Source organism: Sylvia atricapilla, chromosome 10 (genome assembly GCF_009819655.1).
Source record: "Sylvia atricapilla isolate bSylAtr1 chromosome 10, bSylAtr1.pri, whole genome shotgun sequence".
NCBI lineage: Eukaryota > Metazoa > Chordata > Aves > Passeriformes > Sylviidae > Sylvia > Sylvia atricapilla.
Window position 1 is genome coordinate 21,032,720 of NC_089149.1, and position 18,871 is coordinate 21,051,590.

The 18,871-nt window shown below is 47.5% G+C and overlaps 2 protein-coding genes across 2 annotated transcripts in view; one reads left to right on the plus strand and one right to left on the minus strand.

Moving 5' to 3' along the window:
- Window positions 1-327: 327 nt before the first annotated feature.
- Window positions 328-1,275, minus strand: RNF228 (ring finger protein 228). Its single transcript, XM_066326496.1, has one exon. It carries the CDS (start codon window positions 1,273-1,275, stop codon window positions 433-435), a length of 843 nt encoding a protein of 280 aa, XP_066182593.1. The 3' UTR covers window positions 328-432.
- A 16,625-nt stretch (window positions 1,276-17,900) lies between these two features.
- SGPP2 (sphingosine-1-phosphate phosphatase 2) overlaps window positions 17,901-18,871 on the plus strand; it is a 34,776-nt gene continuing 33,805 nt past the window's right edge. Inside the window, exon 1 of the mRNA XM_066326247.1 lies at window positions 17,901-18,119. Coding sequence (XP_066182344.1) covers window positions 17,901-18,119 — 219 coding nt within the window. The remainder of the gene's footprint in view (window positions 18,120-18,871) is intronic.

The window sequence follows — 18,871 nt, forward strand, 5'->3', positions numbered from 1 at the left end:
CTTCCAGGTGGGGGCAACAGTAAGCCAGTTTTCTTTAATCGCGATTGTGTCCTTCTGCACCAGGAGCTCAGCACCCGGGACGCGCTCCCGCAGGGGCGGGCACCGCGCACCTCCCCGGCTCCAGCTCCCCAGGGAAGCCCTTCCAGCCATCCCCGGCCTCCCTCCCGAGCGGCCGGACCCTCCGGGACCCCTGGCCGGGTCACCCCGCAGCCCGTCCCCGCCGCCTGGGGCCGTGGCGGTGCCGCAGAGGCCGGGCTCTGGGCAGGGCTGGCACCTGTCACCCCGGCCCGCCCGTGCGCTCCCCCGCCGCAGCCCGCCCGCCCCGCGGCCGCCCGGGGCTCAGCCCCCGCCCGGGGCTCCCGGAGCAGCGGCCGCGCTCGGCCCGGCCCGGCCCGGCCCGGCCCGGCCCGGCCCCGCTGCGCTCCGCCGGGGCTACGTGTCGCTCCTGCGGGCGGCCCGGCCCCGAGCAGAGCCGTTGGCCGCGGCCCCGCCGGTGGCCGCCTCGGGCCGGTACTTGAGCCAGCAGATGAGCCACGTGACGACGACGGAGAAGAGGGCGAGGATGCTGGCGACCGACAGGCAGATGGGCCCCACCGGCGACGGCGACGCCGCGGCGCCGGGCGCGGCGTCCCCGCCGTACTGGTTGACGAAGATGAGCCCGGTGAAGAGCAGCACCACCATGGAGAGGAAGGAGACGACGACGCACACGCAGCCGGCGCTCAGCGCCGCCCGCTTGCAGCTCTGGCAGCTCTCGTAGCCGCCGCCCGAGGAGCGCGGCCCGGCGGGGGCGGGGGGCGGCGGGGCCAGGGCGGCCGCCGCCTCCCGGGCGCGGGGCGGGCGGCGGGGCGGCAGCGGCGGCAGGCGGTCCTGCGGCACCGGGTCGCGGGCCCGCAGCTGCGGCGGGCAGGCGGCGGCCAGCTTGGTGTTGACCGGGAGGCCGTGGACGCGGTGGTCGGGCAGCGCCGTGCGGTGGCGGCAGAGCGGGCAGGCCAGGGAGCCGCCGGGAGAGCGCCCCGGGCCCGCCTCGGCGCCGGCGGCGGGGGGATGCTGCGCGGCGCGCAGGTGCAGCTGGCTCAGGCACTCCTGGCAGAAGGTGTGCAGGCACTCCAGCAGCTTGGGCGCCCGCCGCTCCAGGTCGAAGTAGTTGTAGCAGATCTTGCACTCGTAGTCCTCCGAGCTGGGGGCGGCGGCCGCCGGCGGCGCCGCCACCGCCGCCGCCTCATCCTCCCGCCGCCCGCCCTGCCCTACGCCGCCCGTCTGCGCCGGCTCGGCCATAACATCTCGCCGGAGGGGGGACGGAGAGCCGCGGAAAGGCGGGGAGTGCCGGGCCGCCCCGCGCCGCGGAGCCGGGCGGGAGCAGCCGGGGCAGCCGCGACCCCGCCGCCTCCTGGCCGCGCCCGCGGGCTGCGGCGGGGCCCGGCGGGGAGGGCGGGGGATGGAGGCAGGGCCGCCGGCCGCCTGCCTGCGTCGCCCGCCGCGCTGGCGGCTGCCGGGGGCCGCTGGCGGCTGCCGCGGGCGGGGGGCGGGATCGGCGCCGCCCGCCCCCGGGAGCGGCCGCCGGTGCGCGGCGGCGGCTGCGGGGCCTCTCCCCTGGCCGCCCGGCGTGTGGCCGGCACGGCACGGCACGGCTCGGCACGGCACGGCACGGCTCGGCACGGCACGGCACGGCACGGCACGGCACGGCACGGCACGGCACGGCACGGCACGGCTCGGCTCGGCTCGGCTCGGCACGGACCGGCGCGGCCCTCCGGAGCGCCGCGGTGCCGGTGGCCAGCGCCTCGCTGCTGGCTCGCCGGCGGGAGCCGCCCCCGCAGCACGACCCGGCGGGGCTCGGTGCTCTCCCGCAGTCCCTCCGCCCTGCAGCGCTGCGGGGAACGCGCCTGGGTGCCGGGCAGCCTTTTAATCCTGGAGTGCATTCTTTTAAAGGGCACTGTTGGTTTTAACAGTTGGCGAAGACTCCCCACTGCCAGTAGGCTTTGGGACCAACAGTTACGATGACATGACGCTCGTTAGGCACGAACACGGCAGATGAGGGGTTAATATGGGAAGCAGGGTGACATCTCTTTCATCCGCCGCAGCTCACAGGCTAACTGATATTTTACTGCTTTTCGGAAAGAACATTTTGTGCACTGTGATTCTTGTTCATTGTGCACACTGGAAAATAAGAGGTATTTTATTCTGGAAGCTGGAGGCAGAAGGAGCTGGTGATGTTGTTATTTACATCCTGACATCGGTATACATTGAGAGCTTTTGCCCAGTTTAATGAAAAACCATCCAAACAGTGCGATGTCCATAGCTGGAAATGTCATATATTAAACAACCGGGTAGATTTCACTACATCAAAGTCTGCACTCTCTCATCAGGGAACTCTCTGGAGAAACTCCTTTATCTTCAGGTGTAACAGAGGCCATAACAGGGATTATTTCTCTCTGTAGTTCTGAGGATAGTTTTAGGCAAGCAAGGCCCATGTTTGAGGTACATAGCATTGCCTTGCTGTCTTTGCTAAAGCTGCATCTCAGGCATATCAGCTCTGTACTGAGAGCTGTGTCATCTTGGATGCCTTCTCCCCTGCTCTGCCATGGGACCTGCTGGATCAGTGTGCTTCACTCTAAATGTTGAGGAAAGCTCACTCCTTCTCAGTGCTGTCTATGCTAGGACTTTTTTCTGGAGCTCTGAGCATTTTTGAAGGGCCAAATAAAGTGGGGGAATCATTGTTTAGAAAGACTGACTTGCTGGAAAGATGAAAAGCAACATATCCATGAGCCGTGATGACAGATCTGATGATTGTCCTAGCAAAAGAGGGAATATAGATTAGCATAAACTGAAATCATGAGTTAAAGTCAAACAGCAAAAAGTGAGAATGTTCTCTGTACAGAGAGGCATTGTTTTTATAATTTATTCTAAGAGATGTGTTTAAATCCTTTGGAAAATTTGGTTATGTCTCTAAAAGAAAAGAAAAAAGGTGACTTTTGCTGTCACTGTCCATAGTGCACAGCTACTCAGCCTGTGGAGTCAAAAATTACTTTTTAAAAAGCCCACTGGTTTACAACCTCAGCTAATCTGCCTGTGAATTTTCATCTAACTCTGGTAAAAATAGATTAAAAAATAAATATCATTGTATTTACTCAGACATTCTTATATTCTAAAATGTACATTCCTAGTAATTTGTCTATTTTGGTTTTGGGTTTTTGTGGGGGTTTTTATTTTGGTTTGGTTTGATTTGGTTTGAGTTTTTTCCTTGCTACTCTTTCCCAGTTAGCATCATCTTCCTATTTAATCAGTTCACTGTTAAAAGATGTCAGATTATCCCAGGCACCTTCCTTTTCTTTAATATTACTGCCACTTTAATAACCCTGCAACTTCCAACAATTTTCAAAACATGTGAAAGTCCTCAGATCCACACAAATATGAATTAATATTTCAAGTACATTTTCTTTGAGGCACTGTATCAAATGCTTTAATGAGGTCCAGATACATCAGCTACATTTCTGGGTCAAACTGCTTCACCCCTGCCTTTTGTGTTCTGAGTTTTCTTATCTGATGTGTATCTGCCTTGGGGTCAACTGAAACTCCATCTAATAAGTATATGAAAGTCAGCATTGGGGAAGCTTCCTGTAATTCTGGCATGAAAACTACCCAGAATACATGGGGAAGTTGAGCGTAACTGAAAAAATAATAATCATTAAAAACAGCTAAATGCAAAATTGGGGTTAAATTCACTCTTTTCTTTGCTAAAACTAAGAAGGAGAAAAACTGGTGAGTAGTCTCAGAAACCTCCTTGTTCACAGTTACCCTGTGAACAGAGTGCTGGATAACTTGGTGCCACACAGGCAAGGTTATCCTGTGCTGTGCAGTCCCTAGAGAACATTATTTAGTTCAACATGTAAGGTGCATGGGCCTCACTGCTGGTGAGATGCTGCTTTGTTCTGGAACAGCACAACTCCTCTTCACCTCTTTGTGTCTCTAGTGGCATTTGCAGGTCCTGTCCTTTCCCTTCTGCCAGCAGAGGAACTCGTGTGGTGGCACGGCCAGTCAGTTCTTGGAGACAATCCAGCTGGACACTTTTTACTTTTTAAATGAGTTTTTTTGCTGCTCAGGAACAGCTCAGGGAAGCAAGTTGTTGCCTGGTGCATGAGGTCTGCAGCCAGTGCAAGGGAAAATTCCAGAGGCTGTGTGGTCAGGAGAGGAAATGAGGTGGGACCACAGTGTGATTGATTTATGTACATTTACCTTACCATGGAACAAAGCCATCAATGATTTCAGCCCTTCTGTCATGTCCAGCATCCTGTCACGTGTGTATTACAGTTGTGTCATGGGATGGTACAGTCCAGAGCCAGGCTTGAACGCCTGCTGTGACAAGCTGAAGGATCAGCTGTACCCCTGGCAGCCCAGTCCTTCTCTCTGCAGGACAGTGTCCCACTGTGGCTCTCTGGGAGGCTGTGGGTTCACCAGGTGGGGGTTTGTGCCACATATGCTCCCTGTGATGTGGTGCTGCCCTGGCTCCTCAGTCACTTGGGCAGGGAGGGTGCCCAACATGGAATTAAAGGTGTCTTCTTACCTGAATCCTTCTGGTGACTGACCCTGTGATTCTTCACAAGCAGAGGTACTTGACCATAAGTACTGGAAAACACTTCTATGCTGAATTTAAAGACTTCCTAAGCAGGGACCGAAGACGTAAAATATTTCTTCAGATTTTTGGAAAAGTTACCGTATTTCTGGAGATCCAGATGTATTCTCTCTTTTAGTCACTTTAATGAGTGTTTATTATTTGGATTGTCAGCTTTTAGTGGGAAACATGTATTAGCTATTGTGAGAAAACTCCAGAATATATCTGAGCTGATTCTGAGGGATGACTTTTGTCTGAAACACTAGAGGAGACTTTGGATGTTATTCAGCAGAAGTTTGTTAGAGATTCAGAGCCAAAGTGACAAACAACCCTTACAAAATACACATTTCACTTAATCATTCTGCAGCTGGTAAGAATTGATTTTTAGTGTGTTAAATATTGGGCCTGATTTATCCTGTTTCATGCTGCTGCAGGACTTGGTCTAAGAAGAGTGGTTACTCTTCTTAGAAATTAACTCATCAATGAGTCAAACCCAAAACCTCATAGAAGAATCCTCCTGTTTTTCAAAAGGGACATATTGGCATACACCCCTGCAGCAATAATGTCACGTTAAGCTAGTTTAATTCCCCAGAAAGTCTGTGTGCTTATACAAAAGGTATGATTTCCACTTTTGATGGGTGGGAAAAGATATGTCTTATTTTTATGCCCTATCATTGCATAATTGGATGCTGCATCATCTTCCACTTTCTTCATGTTGACATTTTATTTCATATAAAGTATTTCTGAATAATTTATAATTAAAGTGCTTTTTTACCTTTTCTGTATTGGAACTTGTGTAAAAGCTATTACATGTTGGTCTATTGCATTCAGTACTGAAAGGAACGTTCATTTTCAATAATATTTGCAGGCCATTTCAGAGAGCTGAAAAAGAGAAAATGGATTACAATTATGAGCAATCCTACATCAGTCACAGCCATATAAAAATACAATAATCTCTCAATGTATATAATAGGAAAGATGCAGAAGCAGATGCAGGAATACCTTTGACACCACTCTCCTCCCAGAAAACCCTTTCTTGTGTTGTATCTGCTGAATACTGTGCTATTTCTGTTGCCTCAGGAAATGAGAAATGTGTGATGGACTCACCTCTGCTTGTGAGGTGTCTGCTTTCTCTTTTCTCCTAGGCAAAGCTTTAAGCTTCTGTTTCTCACACAGTGTTGACCTGCAGCCCCAAGCACAGATACACCCTCACTGGTATCAGTCTGATGGCAAATGGTGCAGCAGGTTTATTGGCAATAAAAGGGTGAGGGCTGAAACCTGGGAGTGATGCATAATTTCTAATGGGAATAATTTCTCGTTGTTCCCATCCATTTCTCTTCCATAATGTGTTTTCAGCACATCCCAAGTAGTAACTGCATTACCAGCTTTTGTTAAGAAAAGATGAGGAACCATTTGATATTGTTAGGGCATGTTCTGGAGGGGCATCTCCTTCTCAAATAGCTGAGTTTGAACACCACAGAGATCCCCACAGATGTGCTATCCATAGGAAACCCAGCTCAGAAATGTTGAAGCTGATGGCAGATATGGGCTGCCTCTGCAGTTTGAGTTCCCTGCACACACCTAGGCGTGATCCAGCCCTTGGGAATATCAGGTTGGATCGTTTGGGCTCCAGAGATGTGCACCCCTTGGTCCCTGGGGCTGCAGAGCAGTGCCAAACACCAAAGGAGTCCCCATCTCTTGTGGTGTGTTATTAATGGCTCCTTGGAGCAGTAACTGTGTTAGGGCAGATCTGCCCTGGCTGTTTGCAGGGATTTTATTAATCTTTTAGAAAACAGTATTGAAATTGGTGCAGTCTTCCAAGTTGTCTGCAGCTTTTGGAACAGATGTATTTGTATAAAATTTACCTTCTCCTAAGCTAATGGCACTTCTTCAAACCTGTGGTGATGATATAACTGAATCGAGAATCCAGGAATTTCATTCTTGGATTTCACTGTTGAGTTAGTTTCAAAAAAGACCAAGCTAAAAAGAGAAAAAGAGGGAAAACTTCAGAGAAGTCTTTTGTTTTAGCCAGCGCTGTGTTTTCTGCACTTCAGAGTAATAGTGAGAATTTAGTCCGACACTGGGTGCTGAATTAGGTGCCAGTGTGGGGCTGGCAGAGCCTGTTTGGGCTTGCTTGGAGCAGCAGCCTCTGCAAGGAGAGAGATTTCTGTGGAGCAGGGCATTTCAGATGTGGAACTGCTGCGTCTCTGGATTCTAGGGCCTCAAAATTATGGTTATGTTGGCCACAGTAAAGCAGCTGGGTAGGAAAATTTATAAAAACAAGATTAATAATTATTATTAACTGTCATTAGTGTAATTAGTGAGTGCCAGCATGGCTATTAGCTCCCGGGCAGTTACTTTTTGCTACTCAAATTGTCCTTGCATTGCAATGACACAGTCTATGGAATCACTTTAAAAGATTACTTAGTCCTTTGGGAGCTCTGTTTACAAGACACAGTACACATTCCAGTTACTGATTTTACTTCAGAATATCATTTGTAACCTTGAGTTTAAATACGGATGGTTATCTCTGAAGTGAAATCCTGAGCCAGTGAAGCTGGTTAAGAATTTTTGTCATCAGCTTCAAAGTGGCCAAGTTTTTGTCCTTGATAATGACAGGGACATATTTTATCTTTTTTAAAAGACAGCTTGGAAACAACGACTATTACTCAGACTACAGTATTATGTATATGTGCTTGAGTCAATTCAGAATGAGAAACAGATTAAGAATTTGGGAATTTTTGCATTCATACTATTACATATATGTAGATATTAAAATTATAAATTGTTTGTTTTGAGCAGAAGTGAACACATGGAAGCTGGTTTGTTGGGTTTTTTTTGTGGTTTTAAAGTAAACTTTAACATCTTCTCACCACAGCAAATTTAAACATCACTTGACACGAGCCTAAAACCCATCTGGGTCTTTGCAACCCTGGAGAAGCCCAGCCTCTGCTTTTAAAAGAGGTATTCATCAGAAAATCGAAAAACAAGTGTTAGGGGGGAATTAGGAACAATTCTAGATGACAATAGAAAGCATTGTTTTGTTGCTGTATCAACCATGTACTGTGAGCACTTTGGTGCCTTTCCTGTAGGAAGGAAATGCTCAGGGGAGACCAAGAAGGAGCAGGAGTGGGAAGCTCTTGTGCATGAAGGAAACCTGACAGAGCAGGGCCCACAGCCTCTGCAAGAGGGGGCTTAGGGGGGAACAAGAGCAGGCAAATTGGCTCTGCTGAACAAGCCAAGGCACTCAGACACAGTGAGGAGATCTTCAGCCTCACAGGGGAGGGAGATGCCAAGGGGGATGTGCCAGCTCCTGAGCCCTGCCAGGGGTGACCGTAACTCTAGAAGGAGAGCGAGCTCTGATTTGTTCCTTGGCATTCTCCTGCTGCATTGTCCCTGCTGCTGGCCCACTCATTGCCATAGCATGGGGAGGGAAGTCGAGAAGCTTGATTCTAATGGGCTGATTAGATATGAAATATTTTGTAACAAAACCAACTAACCACTGGGATAGGGATGAGAACTCAGGATGTAACCTTTGGGGAGAAAACTCTTCAGTTAGCTAAAAAAGTGGTCCCAGCTGAGTCAAGAAAGAAATTCCTTCATCCTAATTTAAAATTTAAATTACATTAATTGAAGAGTGTATGGTTCCTGAGTTGTATGAGTAAGAAAAACTGAAAATTGATTAAATTGCCATTTCTTATTCACAATTGTTTTCCCCACAAAAATGTGGACTAGATTTGTAGACCCAGTAGTAAATGCCAGTTTGGAAGAACTCCACTGGGTTCATTGCATTTATTCTAGTTTCACCTTCCTTAGTGAGTATAGAATCAGGCCCTGCATGCACAAGTTATCTACTTTTAGACCTGAGGGAATATAATCAGGATCCAGGCTGAGGTCCCACTCCAGATCAAATCTTTCATATACAGATTATAAAATCACTAAAAAACAAGCTTAGTTTGGCAGGGACTTCAAAAGAGACCTTTGGATGATTTTATCAACTCAGAAGAGGCAATTCGTTCTTCATGCTAGAAATCAACATGTGTCTCATTTTAGGAGATGTGATATATACTAACTGAGTTTTTTTGTGCAGAGAGAAAAATACCATATTTGAGAGAATTTTTCTTAGGACTACTTCAGGTCTCTGTAAACACTTCTGCCCTCAAAAAACCTTCTCCCCTAATCTCAGACAAACATTTTTACCCAGTGTATTTAGATCAATATTTTTGGTTTATTTATTAATGTTGTCTTGTCTTTTTGACTGCCTAAGGCTTCAAATAAGATTTTAGAAGTTTATCCCAAGTTTCTGTATTGATTCTGCAGGAAGCTTGAACATTGAGTTATAAGACTTGTGGTTTGGATTTGTAGATGCTAATGCAAGAAAGCTCCCAAGGAATGCAACTTCTCTCAACTCTTGCACTGCAAGAGATAACCACCAGGGAAGGGAGTTAAACCCCAATTTTCTCTTCAGCCATTGCCAGGAAAGCTGCCAGCCAGATGGATGGTCCATGGTGGATGGTCCACAATCGTAGTTGAAAGTTCTGTGTGCTGCCATTGCTTTTCAAAACTGCATATTCCCCAAAAGAGCACAAATAAATAGAGAGCTAATGGGGTGGGCATGGATGTCTTCTCTAAAACAATCACTGGATATCTCGAGTCATGTTGGCTTGCACAGTGTGTGTGCAGGAGCCACAGTAAATGCTGCACTAACATCCACCCTCCTGGTCAGAGGGTGCAGCATCAGGTGTGGCTGAACATTTCTCAAATTATATTTGATGTTCAAAAGCTTGATGCAGAGGAAATATTTTACTAAAATAGTTTAAAATAATACTAAAATAACCTTACATGCAGTTGATAGAGTTTGCATTAAAGGGAGATAACAAAGTATGGCCATATTTCTCCCCTGCAAAAAAAATATGTTCGGCCTCCCCCCCATCCCACTGCCCCCGCCAGCCTGTCATTTGGTGATATTAAAATACATTTCAACAGTGAAATGTTTGGTCTGGAATGAGGGATAGTAGAAAATCTCTCCTACTCTAAGTTATTAGAGGTGAAGGATCATTTATGATTCTATTCTGAGGAGGGATGAGGAAGCTGCCCAGGCATGACCCTGCTCCATCTGGCTGCCCCCAGTTCAGTGATGTCTCCACAAGGAGGTCTCAAAATGGAGCTTAGCCCTGTATTTCTGTCTTCCATATGGGCTCCTTTTCCTTTTTTCCTTCCACTGGTCCAAAGATGGTCACATTTTTAAGGGTTTGCAAACTGCTTCAGAAAGGAAGAGCAGGACAGGCTTAGCTCTGGAAACGCACTGGTCACACCTGAAAGAAATAGTCAGCCTCCTTTATCCACATGTAAGAATAGCAGGGCCCCTGCTTCATCAGGACCTGAGTAGTAGTTTCTAGAATCAGGGCGAATTCACAGGTTTTTCCCTTATTAGAGGTTTTTCCCACTGCCCTGTACAGTTAATTTCATTGGTTCCACTATCTGAAGTGGATAAGTTGTATTATTTTTAATGAATCAAGGTAGATGCTGTCAGACCTCCTAATAGTTGTTTCTATCTACTATACCTTAAAAAATGTACATATGTATCCTTCTTGGTTTACTGCCAATCAATCAATGCTAAAGCGCTGACAGATGGATGTGGGATTTTTTGCTGTCTTTAAAATAGGATCAATGACATTAAGGTTTGTCATGTAAATAGTAGAAATAAAGCAGAAAAACCCAAGAGCTATTTATGTTTTTTTTAGGATGACATCTGTAATGTGGGTGGCATAGAATGAAAAGTAGAAAATTTCAAAGCTGTTCATAGTTGAATGAATTGACTGAGCATATATTTTTTAGCGGTTTAAAAGGCATTAGTTATGCAAAGCTCATGCATGCAAACAAAATAAATACATGAACTAAAGATAAACCTATGAACTGGCTGCATAAATCTCAATCCATTTATTTCCTCATTTTCCACTCCCACCTTTTTTTCCTCTGGACTGTTCACTCCTGAACAGACTTTTTGCTGAAACTCATAAACTGCCTGAAAAAAATAATTGAAGAGGTCGACAGCTCCCAGCAAAAGCCTGTGTTGCCCTTCACAGGATGCCTTTTGTTGGCTGAGGCTCTGCAGAGACCAAGCAGTCCTGATGGCCAGGCTGACCTGCCCTGGCCGTGCCCAGCTCCATACTGCAAATAGATTTTAGATGAAAGAGAAGAGCCTTCAGTCTCTTGCACTCCAAACAAGTGTTTGGCAGCAGTGACTCACGCTGCCATAATGCAGGGATAAACATTTGGAAGACATAAAGCTGCAGCTTTAGGGATGATGGCAGGAAGTTTGGTGCATGCAAGGTGCCACAAAGGAGGAGCCATCAAGGAGCAGGACAGGGAGATAGCTGATTTTCAGATCCATCCTCTGCTCTGAACAGGAGCAAGATCCGTGGAGAACATGCTGTGTACAGAGGGCATTTGGAAGTGGTCTCTGACAGGGCAAGACAAACCACTGCTCCCCAGCACCGGTGAGTATCAATTACTTGTGCCCCAGAAAAGGTACAAGATTAAAACCAGCAGCTCCTTTCCCATAGTTTTGTTCAGTTTTATATGTGCTGGCTGTGAGCTGCCCATCAGCAGCTGAGTGCTCAAAGGCAGCACGCTGAGCTCAGGCTTCCTGCTGTGCATGTGGGCTCAGAGCAAAACTGACTTTTCCAGAATAATGGCTTTCTTGAAGGAAAAGACAGTTCTAAAAAGTAGGCTATTACTCTGTATTTGATAATCATTACTCGAGAACTGTAATCTTGTCTCCATTTTTACACTTGCTGGATGAGGATTCATTAAAAGGCTCATGGAAGGAGATGTCTCAGAATAAAGCAAGCAAAGGGAAAGGGTGTTTGCTCAGCTGTGCCCTTCCAGCAGTGCTCTTGTCTCTTCAGCAAAGGTGTACTACCAGCCAGACCATTTCCAGGGGAGCTGGTTGTGAGGATCTGGAGCTGGTCATCCTTAGCAAAGACCCTCTCAGGCCCTTTTACAGGAATGATTTACAGAACCTGCTGAATTCCCTTTTCTTTGTGCCATCTCTTCAGTGCTGCAAACAGAGATCACCAGACAGCAACATGGCAGCTGCTGCAAAAAAACCCACTAAAATGCCTTTCCACAGTTTCAACTACACTGAGGCAACACTCAGCCCAGAGAAAGAGAAGACTTTACCATTTTAAGCTTAGACTGTTGATAAAATCAGATTTTTTTCCCCAGACAGTTGGTATATGGTATTTTAAATAAGATAATCAGACAGGTCTATTCTTATGATAGTTAAGCTTTCAAAAAATCTTAGGGGTTAAGTTCAACATTTCAATACAGCATTTTTAATAATTCTGCTCTTGTTTCCTAAAACACTGCAATAGCAAAGGTCTGGCATAGCCTACAAATAACCAGAAACATTGTGAACACTTCTAGGAATTTCACAGTAGATATACATGCAATTGAAGTGTCCAAGTGATATGGTGCAGAGTAATTACTTAAATAACATGCTAATCTTCACTGGAAATTAGCAATACCATTTCAAGCAATGCAAATCATAAGCAATTACATGGAATTATCTGGTTACTTACATTGCAAACAGAAAAGTTAATTATTTCTACCCAAGACAGCAGCCACAGCATCAGCACATTCCCTTTCTTGCTGTTTTTGGAGATGCTTTCATCTTCCCAAGTTCTAGACTTTGCTTTACTTTTGTACTTAAGTTCTCTAAAACTGAAAATACAACCCCATATATATAAAATAAGGATATTATAATAAAATTATATGAGAATTATTAACAAATGGGTCTACAGATCCATTTTCCTCCATGTCTAAAGTTGGAGGACTTGGTGAGCAGTTTGGAGCCCAAAGGAGTGATGTATTTAACACACACTCTGTGCTGGAGCTTTACATTTTCCCACCATCTGTGCAATGACAATTGCCCTGTGCTCAGTGCACTGAAGGCTGCAGAGGTATCACAGGTTCCAATCTTTCTGTATCACTCAGCTAAACTAATGAAGATATTGGCATAGAGAACATTTTCTCTTAATCAGAAAAGGCCTACAAAATGTGCAGACTTGAGACTCATTACAGCTGTGCAGACTCTTGTTGAAATTCTTTCTTTATTGACCTTTCCTGCAAGTTTTTTTTCTAAAAACATTTCTTGAAACTGGATTTTATTTGACCCTTGATAGGCATTAAATCAAAAGCAAAAGAACTCAAATGCTGTGGAAACCATAGTCTCTCATGTGTTGGTTTCCAAGGGCACTTTCTACAGATTTTTTTTCATCTCTTCACCGTATTTCAAAATCTACAGTTCTTCCAGCTGATCTGAGAAAGTTCCATTTTGTTGCCTGCAAGGTTAGTGGGTGGTTGGGTCTGACATTCAGTACTGAAAGTCTCAGATCCAAAATAATGTGTTCAGTAGCTTGTCAACTAAATATAATGAAAAAGCAAAAGTCTTATAAAAAGAGCACTTGTAACTTGTGGTATTAAAGCATACACATTTTTAATGGTTTCTTTCTCAGTATAAAGAGTAAAAAATGCAAATTGCCAAAAAAATGGTGAAGGAAGATGAAAGTAAGAGTTGGGCTATAAGTATGTTAAGAAAATGACTGAGGAAATGAAAACACGTGGGATGAAACTGAAAATTTGTTCCAACCCGTTTAAATACAATGCTGTGGTAGTCGATGAGTTGGTGGGATTTCTGTCTTCACTTCATGGCCAAAGGATCTCTGTGTCTAGGATTTCTGAGTGCCACCCCTCCCTCTGGCACAGCCCACATCTCACTGCCAAGTCCAGTGGTGCCAGGTCCCCGTGTGCTGATGTTTGTGGCTGCCAAATCCTCACCACCCCTCCAGGTATCAGAGGTACAGCTAAGACCTCTCCCTGCCACCAGAGACATCTCATCATGAAGTGCCTCTCTACCTACTGCTGCAGTTTCAGCAGGGGCTTCAATTTGTTCATGTTCCTGTCGCTTCAGTGTGTTTTTGTTTGGAAAACTACAGTTCTGACACTTGTGTTTGTAACACAGCCTCCTCAGAGGGATCTCTGCTCAAGTTATTCCGAGTGTGATCTTCCACTGTGAAATGTGGTTGCTGTCTGTAGAGTGACAGTAAAAGTTCTGCTCGTATTTTGCTCCTCCAGCCCCATTCCCTCAGCTTATGAGGGAAAACAAGACTTGTCTGGCTGTCAGGATTGTAAACTCAGGCTGATATCTGAAAACTGAGCTGTGCTCTCCTAGCATCATCATCCACCCCCAGCCCTGGAATTTGTACTTCACTTCTAACTTTGTTGATGCTGAAGGCAAAATTATCCACCATCATGACAATGACACCCGTTGTTGTTAAGGAAATGCCTTCAGCACAAGGCACTATTCTCAGCTTTCTCAAAAGTTATCCTTTGTATTCTCATCTTTCATGCTTTTCCTCAGCCCAGGGATGATTTTCTTCCCTTGTGAAAATGTAGCTAAATACTGACCAGCTATTAGTGAGATATTTTGGCTCTCTGGATGAGCCAGTTTCACTAGATAAAGCTTTAAAAGCCTTTTTTTTTTTTCCCCTACTCAACAGTTTATAAATAACTTCTTCTAAACACTATCAGAGTCCTATTCATCTAGTCTTTTGCAGTGACATAGATTCCACTGGTTTTATATGAAGTTGCTTTTCTAAATCTCTGGACATCCATATGGGGCCACACAAATTGTGGGACAGTTCTTGAATTTTATTAATTGTTAAATTAAGGAGTTTTTTCTACAGCAAATCTTTCAAGAAGCCAAATCCTGAGAATTTTTCTTGCCCATCAAGAGTAATGGAAGGTAAGTCTGAGGAAAAGCCCATTAGAAGATTGTTTTGTAAAGGGAAGAGAAGATGATTGATTCATAGCCTTGCTTTGAGCAAGAGTAAACAACTCATTCTGTGAGCAGTAGAAATGGTAAAATAGCCATTTCTCATAAAAATTCATATTTTTCATAAAAATCCTATAGATTTTTACATTTTCACATTACTAGATATTTTCAGTCTTCTGGCCATGCTTCTGTCCTCAAATCCTCCATCTTCTGCATGGCCCAAACTCTTCCCACTCCTGTGCTGTGGTCCTTCCTACAGCCCTCTGTTCCAGCCTGGAAGCATCTCTCTCTTCCTCTTCCTGGTCCCCCCCAGCCAAGCTGCTGTATCCTGCAGCTGTGTCCATATCTGCTCAGTACTGGATAGATAAGAGGCAGAATTGCCTGGAAATAAGTGTATTCTGACTGGAGTCATCAGGCAGCTCAAGCTGTGTCTCTGCTTCTCTATAATTTTTCCCTAAAATCACAGGAGCACAAGTGTGCTCCTGTGATGAATGTGATTTGTATTTGCTAGTTGGTAAAAAAAAATTGGCTGAGGGGATGTGTTAGGGGCAGTTTGATTAGATTGATCATTATCTTCCTAAGAAAATGTCCAAAAGCCACTAATGAGTTTTCTTTGTGTCCTAAACCTACAAAGATGGTGAATGGTCCAGCAGGGAAGCCATGTGAGAAACAGCTGAGGTCACTTGGTTTATTCAGCCTGGAGGAGACTGAGGGGAGGCCTCATCACAGTCTGCAGCTTCCTCACCAGGGGAAGGAGAGGGCAGACTCTGATCTCTTCCTCTGGTGCCCAGTGACAGGACCTGAAGGAACAGCAGGAGGCTGAGTTAGGTGCCATATTAGGAAAAGGTGTCTCACCTTCTGGGTTGGGCACTGAACAGGCTCCCCAGGGCAGTGGGCACAGCACCAGCCTGGCAGAGCTCAAAAAGCCTTTGGACATTGCTCTCAGAGACCTGGTGTGACTCTTGGGGCTGTCCTGTGCAGGACCAGGAGCTCCCTTCCAAGTCAGGATATTCTATAATTCTATGAAACTGGACCTGAAAAGTTTCCTTCATTCCAGAAATCAGTTTATATTAGGAACATAATTCCCATGAATCCCTTCACTTTCCACAGCAAAATAAAAGGGTCACAGGCTTTCATCATTATCAGCTTACGTAGTACTTGTAATTACTCATGTTGATTACAAGACATGGACAAGGCATATTAAAATTAACAATAAGCAGAAATTTCTCCCTTATTTTTTCTCTCAATTAAGTTTAGAATAAGTTTGAGTAATATAACCTGAATTCTCATCAGCTGGATGCTGACATTCCCACTGAGACACACTCCCACTAACCTAAGTGTGCACCTGAAGAGGAATTAGGGAGAAGCTGGCTATGAATGCTTATTTCTATTTTAATACCTGGGAAGTATTATAATGACATGACTATGCAGGCAGATCAGATAAATATTGACTTGTGGTTGACAAAGAGATGTTTTAAAATACCCACCAAGTGCTGGCTTCAGCCATGCACCTTCATTCCTGTTTTCCTGCTTTCCACTGTGTCCCTGGATGAGATCCTATCCACTGGCATCAAGGCTCCCAGCTGCACCAGCAGGGCTGTAATTTTACTCTTCAAATTACCACGGTACAAATTTTTTGTGCATGCTGACATATAGGTGGACAAAATAAGAATGAAATAGTTTTGAAGACTCTTTCTGCAACACAGTGCAAATAACCATGAAGGGACTATGACCTGAATGCATCCAGCTTTGCTGAAGTCAGTCTGTGTAGAAGGAATTAAGCAATATGAATGCAATTCTTAATTAAAATTCCAGGCCTGTGGATTTTTCACATATCCAAGGAACAGGAAAAAGAAGATAAATGTTTCCCAGATACTGAGGAGTGCACCTAGCAAATTTTACAGCTATTAAAAAACATACCCAGGAGTAAACAATCAGTAATTTCCCCAAGTAAGAGAGTACAAACACATAACCTGCACAGGCTGCCTGCCTCCCTCCTCAGTCCCTGTGAGCTGGTTCTGCTGGCAGGGGAGCCCTGTCATCATGGCCAGGGCTGTGTGTGCACACCCCAGCAGTGAGGAAGGCACCTGACATGTGACATCACCTGGAGGTCGGGCAAACCTCCCTGATAGAAGATCGGGTTTGGAGAAGATAAAAGAAAATGAATCACAGAAACAATTAGATGAGAGCCATGAAGTCTGCCCTGGATTGTGGATGGGGGTGATGAAGACCTGTCCCTGGCATTCCTCACAGAGGTAGTGTGGCCTGTGGCCTGTGGCCAGCCCAGGCTGGGGGATGAGGTGACTCTGCCATCTGGAGAGCAGTGGCACTCATGGGGCCTGGTGAGCATCTCTTACAGGCAGCCCAAACTGTGGCACAGGGACACACTGACTTGCTAAAAAGTGAAGGAATGTGGCTTTGGTTTCCAAGTGCTCTGGGAAAAAAAAAAAAAAAAAAAAAAAAAAAAAAAAAAAAAAAACAAAAAAACAGCCATGATGCAATTGTGCATAATTTAGGGGTTTTGAGTATGAAAAAAAGCAACAAACTTTAAACGAGTATGTTGAGTAAATTATGATTGTGCAATCCTTGTACAAAATATATTTCTGGGAATAGAAATGGGCTGTTCTAAAAAGAAAAAAAATGCATTGATACGTCTAAGGTGCTGAATGTTTCAAAAGTAGGAATCAGCAGGGATCACTTGTGGCAAGCTTTTGCAGCCCCAGAACTTGAGGGGCATCACCCAAATGATAACTCCTTTTTTTCTGTAGGAAACTCCAGGGCTGTATCTAAGGGAGAAAATATTTAGAGATGCATCCTTATAGGTGTATGTGTACATGTATACAATGTAGATGTGCAAAGAAAAAGAAAGGAGAAGAAATAAAAGCTGGTTCGAAAACCAGACAAAATGAAACCAGGGACAGCTCAGAGTGTATTTTACACCCATGAGATAAATTGATGGAAGATGAACCCACGTAGCCTGGTATCCAAGCCTAAGTGTTTTTCCCAAAGATCTTGGTGTGATTCAGAGCATTCTATCTTTACGTTAAGAAGATAGCGGGAAAAATATCATGGCAGGAAAACCACCAGAGAAAAGGAACACGCTGAATGTCCTGTCCTCGCTGGGAGGGACGGCGGGGTTGGGAGCCGGGCGGGGAAAACGCTGGAGCCGGCCGGCAAGGGGCGCTCTGCGGCGGGGCACCTCACCTGTGCGGGCGGGGCGGGACATCTCACCTGTGCGGGAGGGACACCTCACCTGTGCGGGAGGGGCACCTCACCTGTGCGGGAGGGATATCTCACCTATGCAGGAGAGGCACCTCACCTGTGCGGGAGGGGCGGGGCATCGCACCTGTGCGGCCGGGGCGGGCCGGGGCGGGGCGGGGCGGGCGCACCTGCCCGCGGCCCCGCGGCCGGCGGGGCGCGCTGGGGCCGCGCTGCGCGGAGGCTGGCGGCAGCATGGCCCGCCTGCTGGGCACCCTGCGCAGCTCCCAGCCCGTGGCGCGCTTCCAGCGCTCCTGCGGGCTCTTCCCCGCCGGTGAGGAGGGCGGCGGCAGCGGCGACCCCGCGGAGGGGCCCCGGGAGCGCGGCGCCTGCAATGGAGCGGCCGCGCTGCGCTGCCCGACCGGCGCCGGCCGCGCTGCCCACGGCGGGGTGCGGAGCGGCCGCGGCCCTCAGGTGAGTGCGGCGGGGGCCCGCCTGTGACTCAGCAGAGCCGCCCCCGGCGCTGTGCGCGCAGGGACGCCCCGGGAGGGTCCCCCCGCATCCCGCCGCCTGCCCGGGCCGGCAGGAGGGAGAGAGGCTTCGGGCTGCGGGCGGGGAGAGCTGCGCGCTGCCGCAGCCCGGCTGCATCCCGGCCCCGCCGGGGAGGCGTCCGGGGGCTCTCCGCGCTCTGCCAGCGCTGACGGCCCCGGGCTGGGGCGGGAGGTGCCCGCAGGGGGCCTGGGCGGCAGCGCAGCCGCGGGCCGGGGTGCGGCGGGAGGGAGCAGCTCCGGGCCCCGCGGGTCTCTCCGTGAGGGGCGCCCCTGCCCTCGCCCCGCGGGGCGCTGTGCCCGCAGCCGGCCCCGGCGCTCCGAGAGCCTCAGCCCTGCTGACCGCAGCCCGGGGCCCATGGGGACGGGCTCGGCTCCCCGCTGGCCGGGCAGGTCGCGGCGTTTCCCGGCACGGTCTGTAATTCCCGTGTATCAGAAGGGAACAGGGAAGGGGTATGATGCAACCCATGCGTACAGGTCGGACGACCTGCTTTTTCTCGTACTGTAATGACTTGAATTCATTAGCAGATCGTTTTGTGGTGCCTTTTGGAAAGCAGGTGTGATAATGGGCTTCCAAACTCTACCTGCAACATAAACGTGGGCCAGCCGTGAATGTCACAACTCTACCACTCCTTCCCTTCCTCACTGTTTTATTCTTCCCTCTTCCACAGCCAGTGC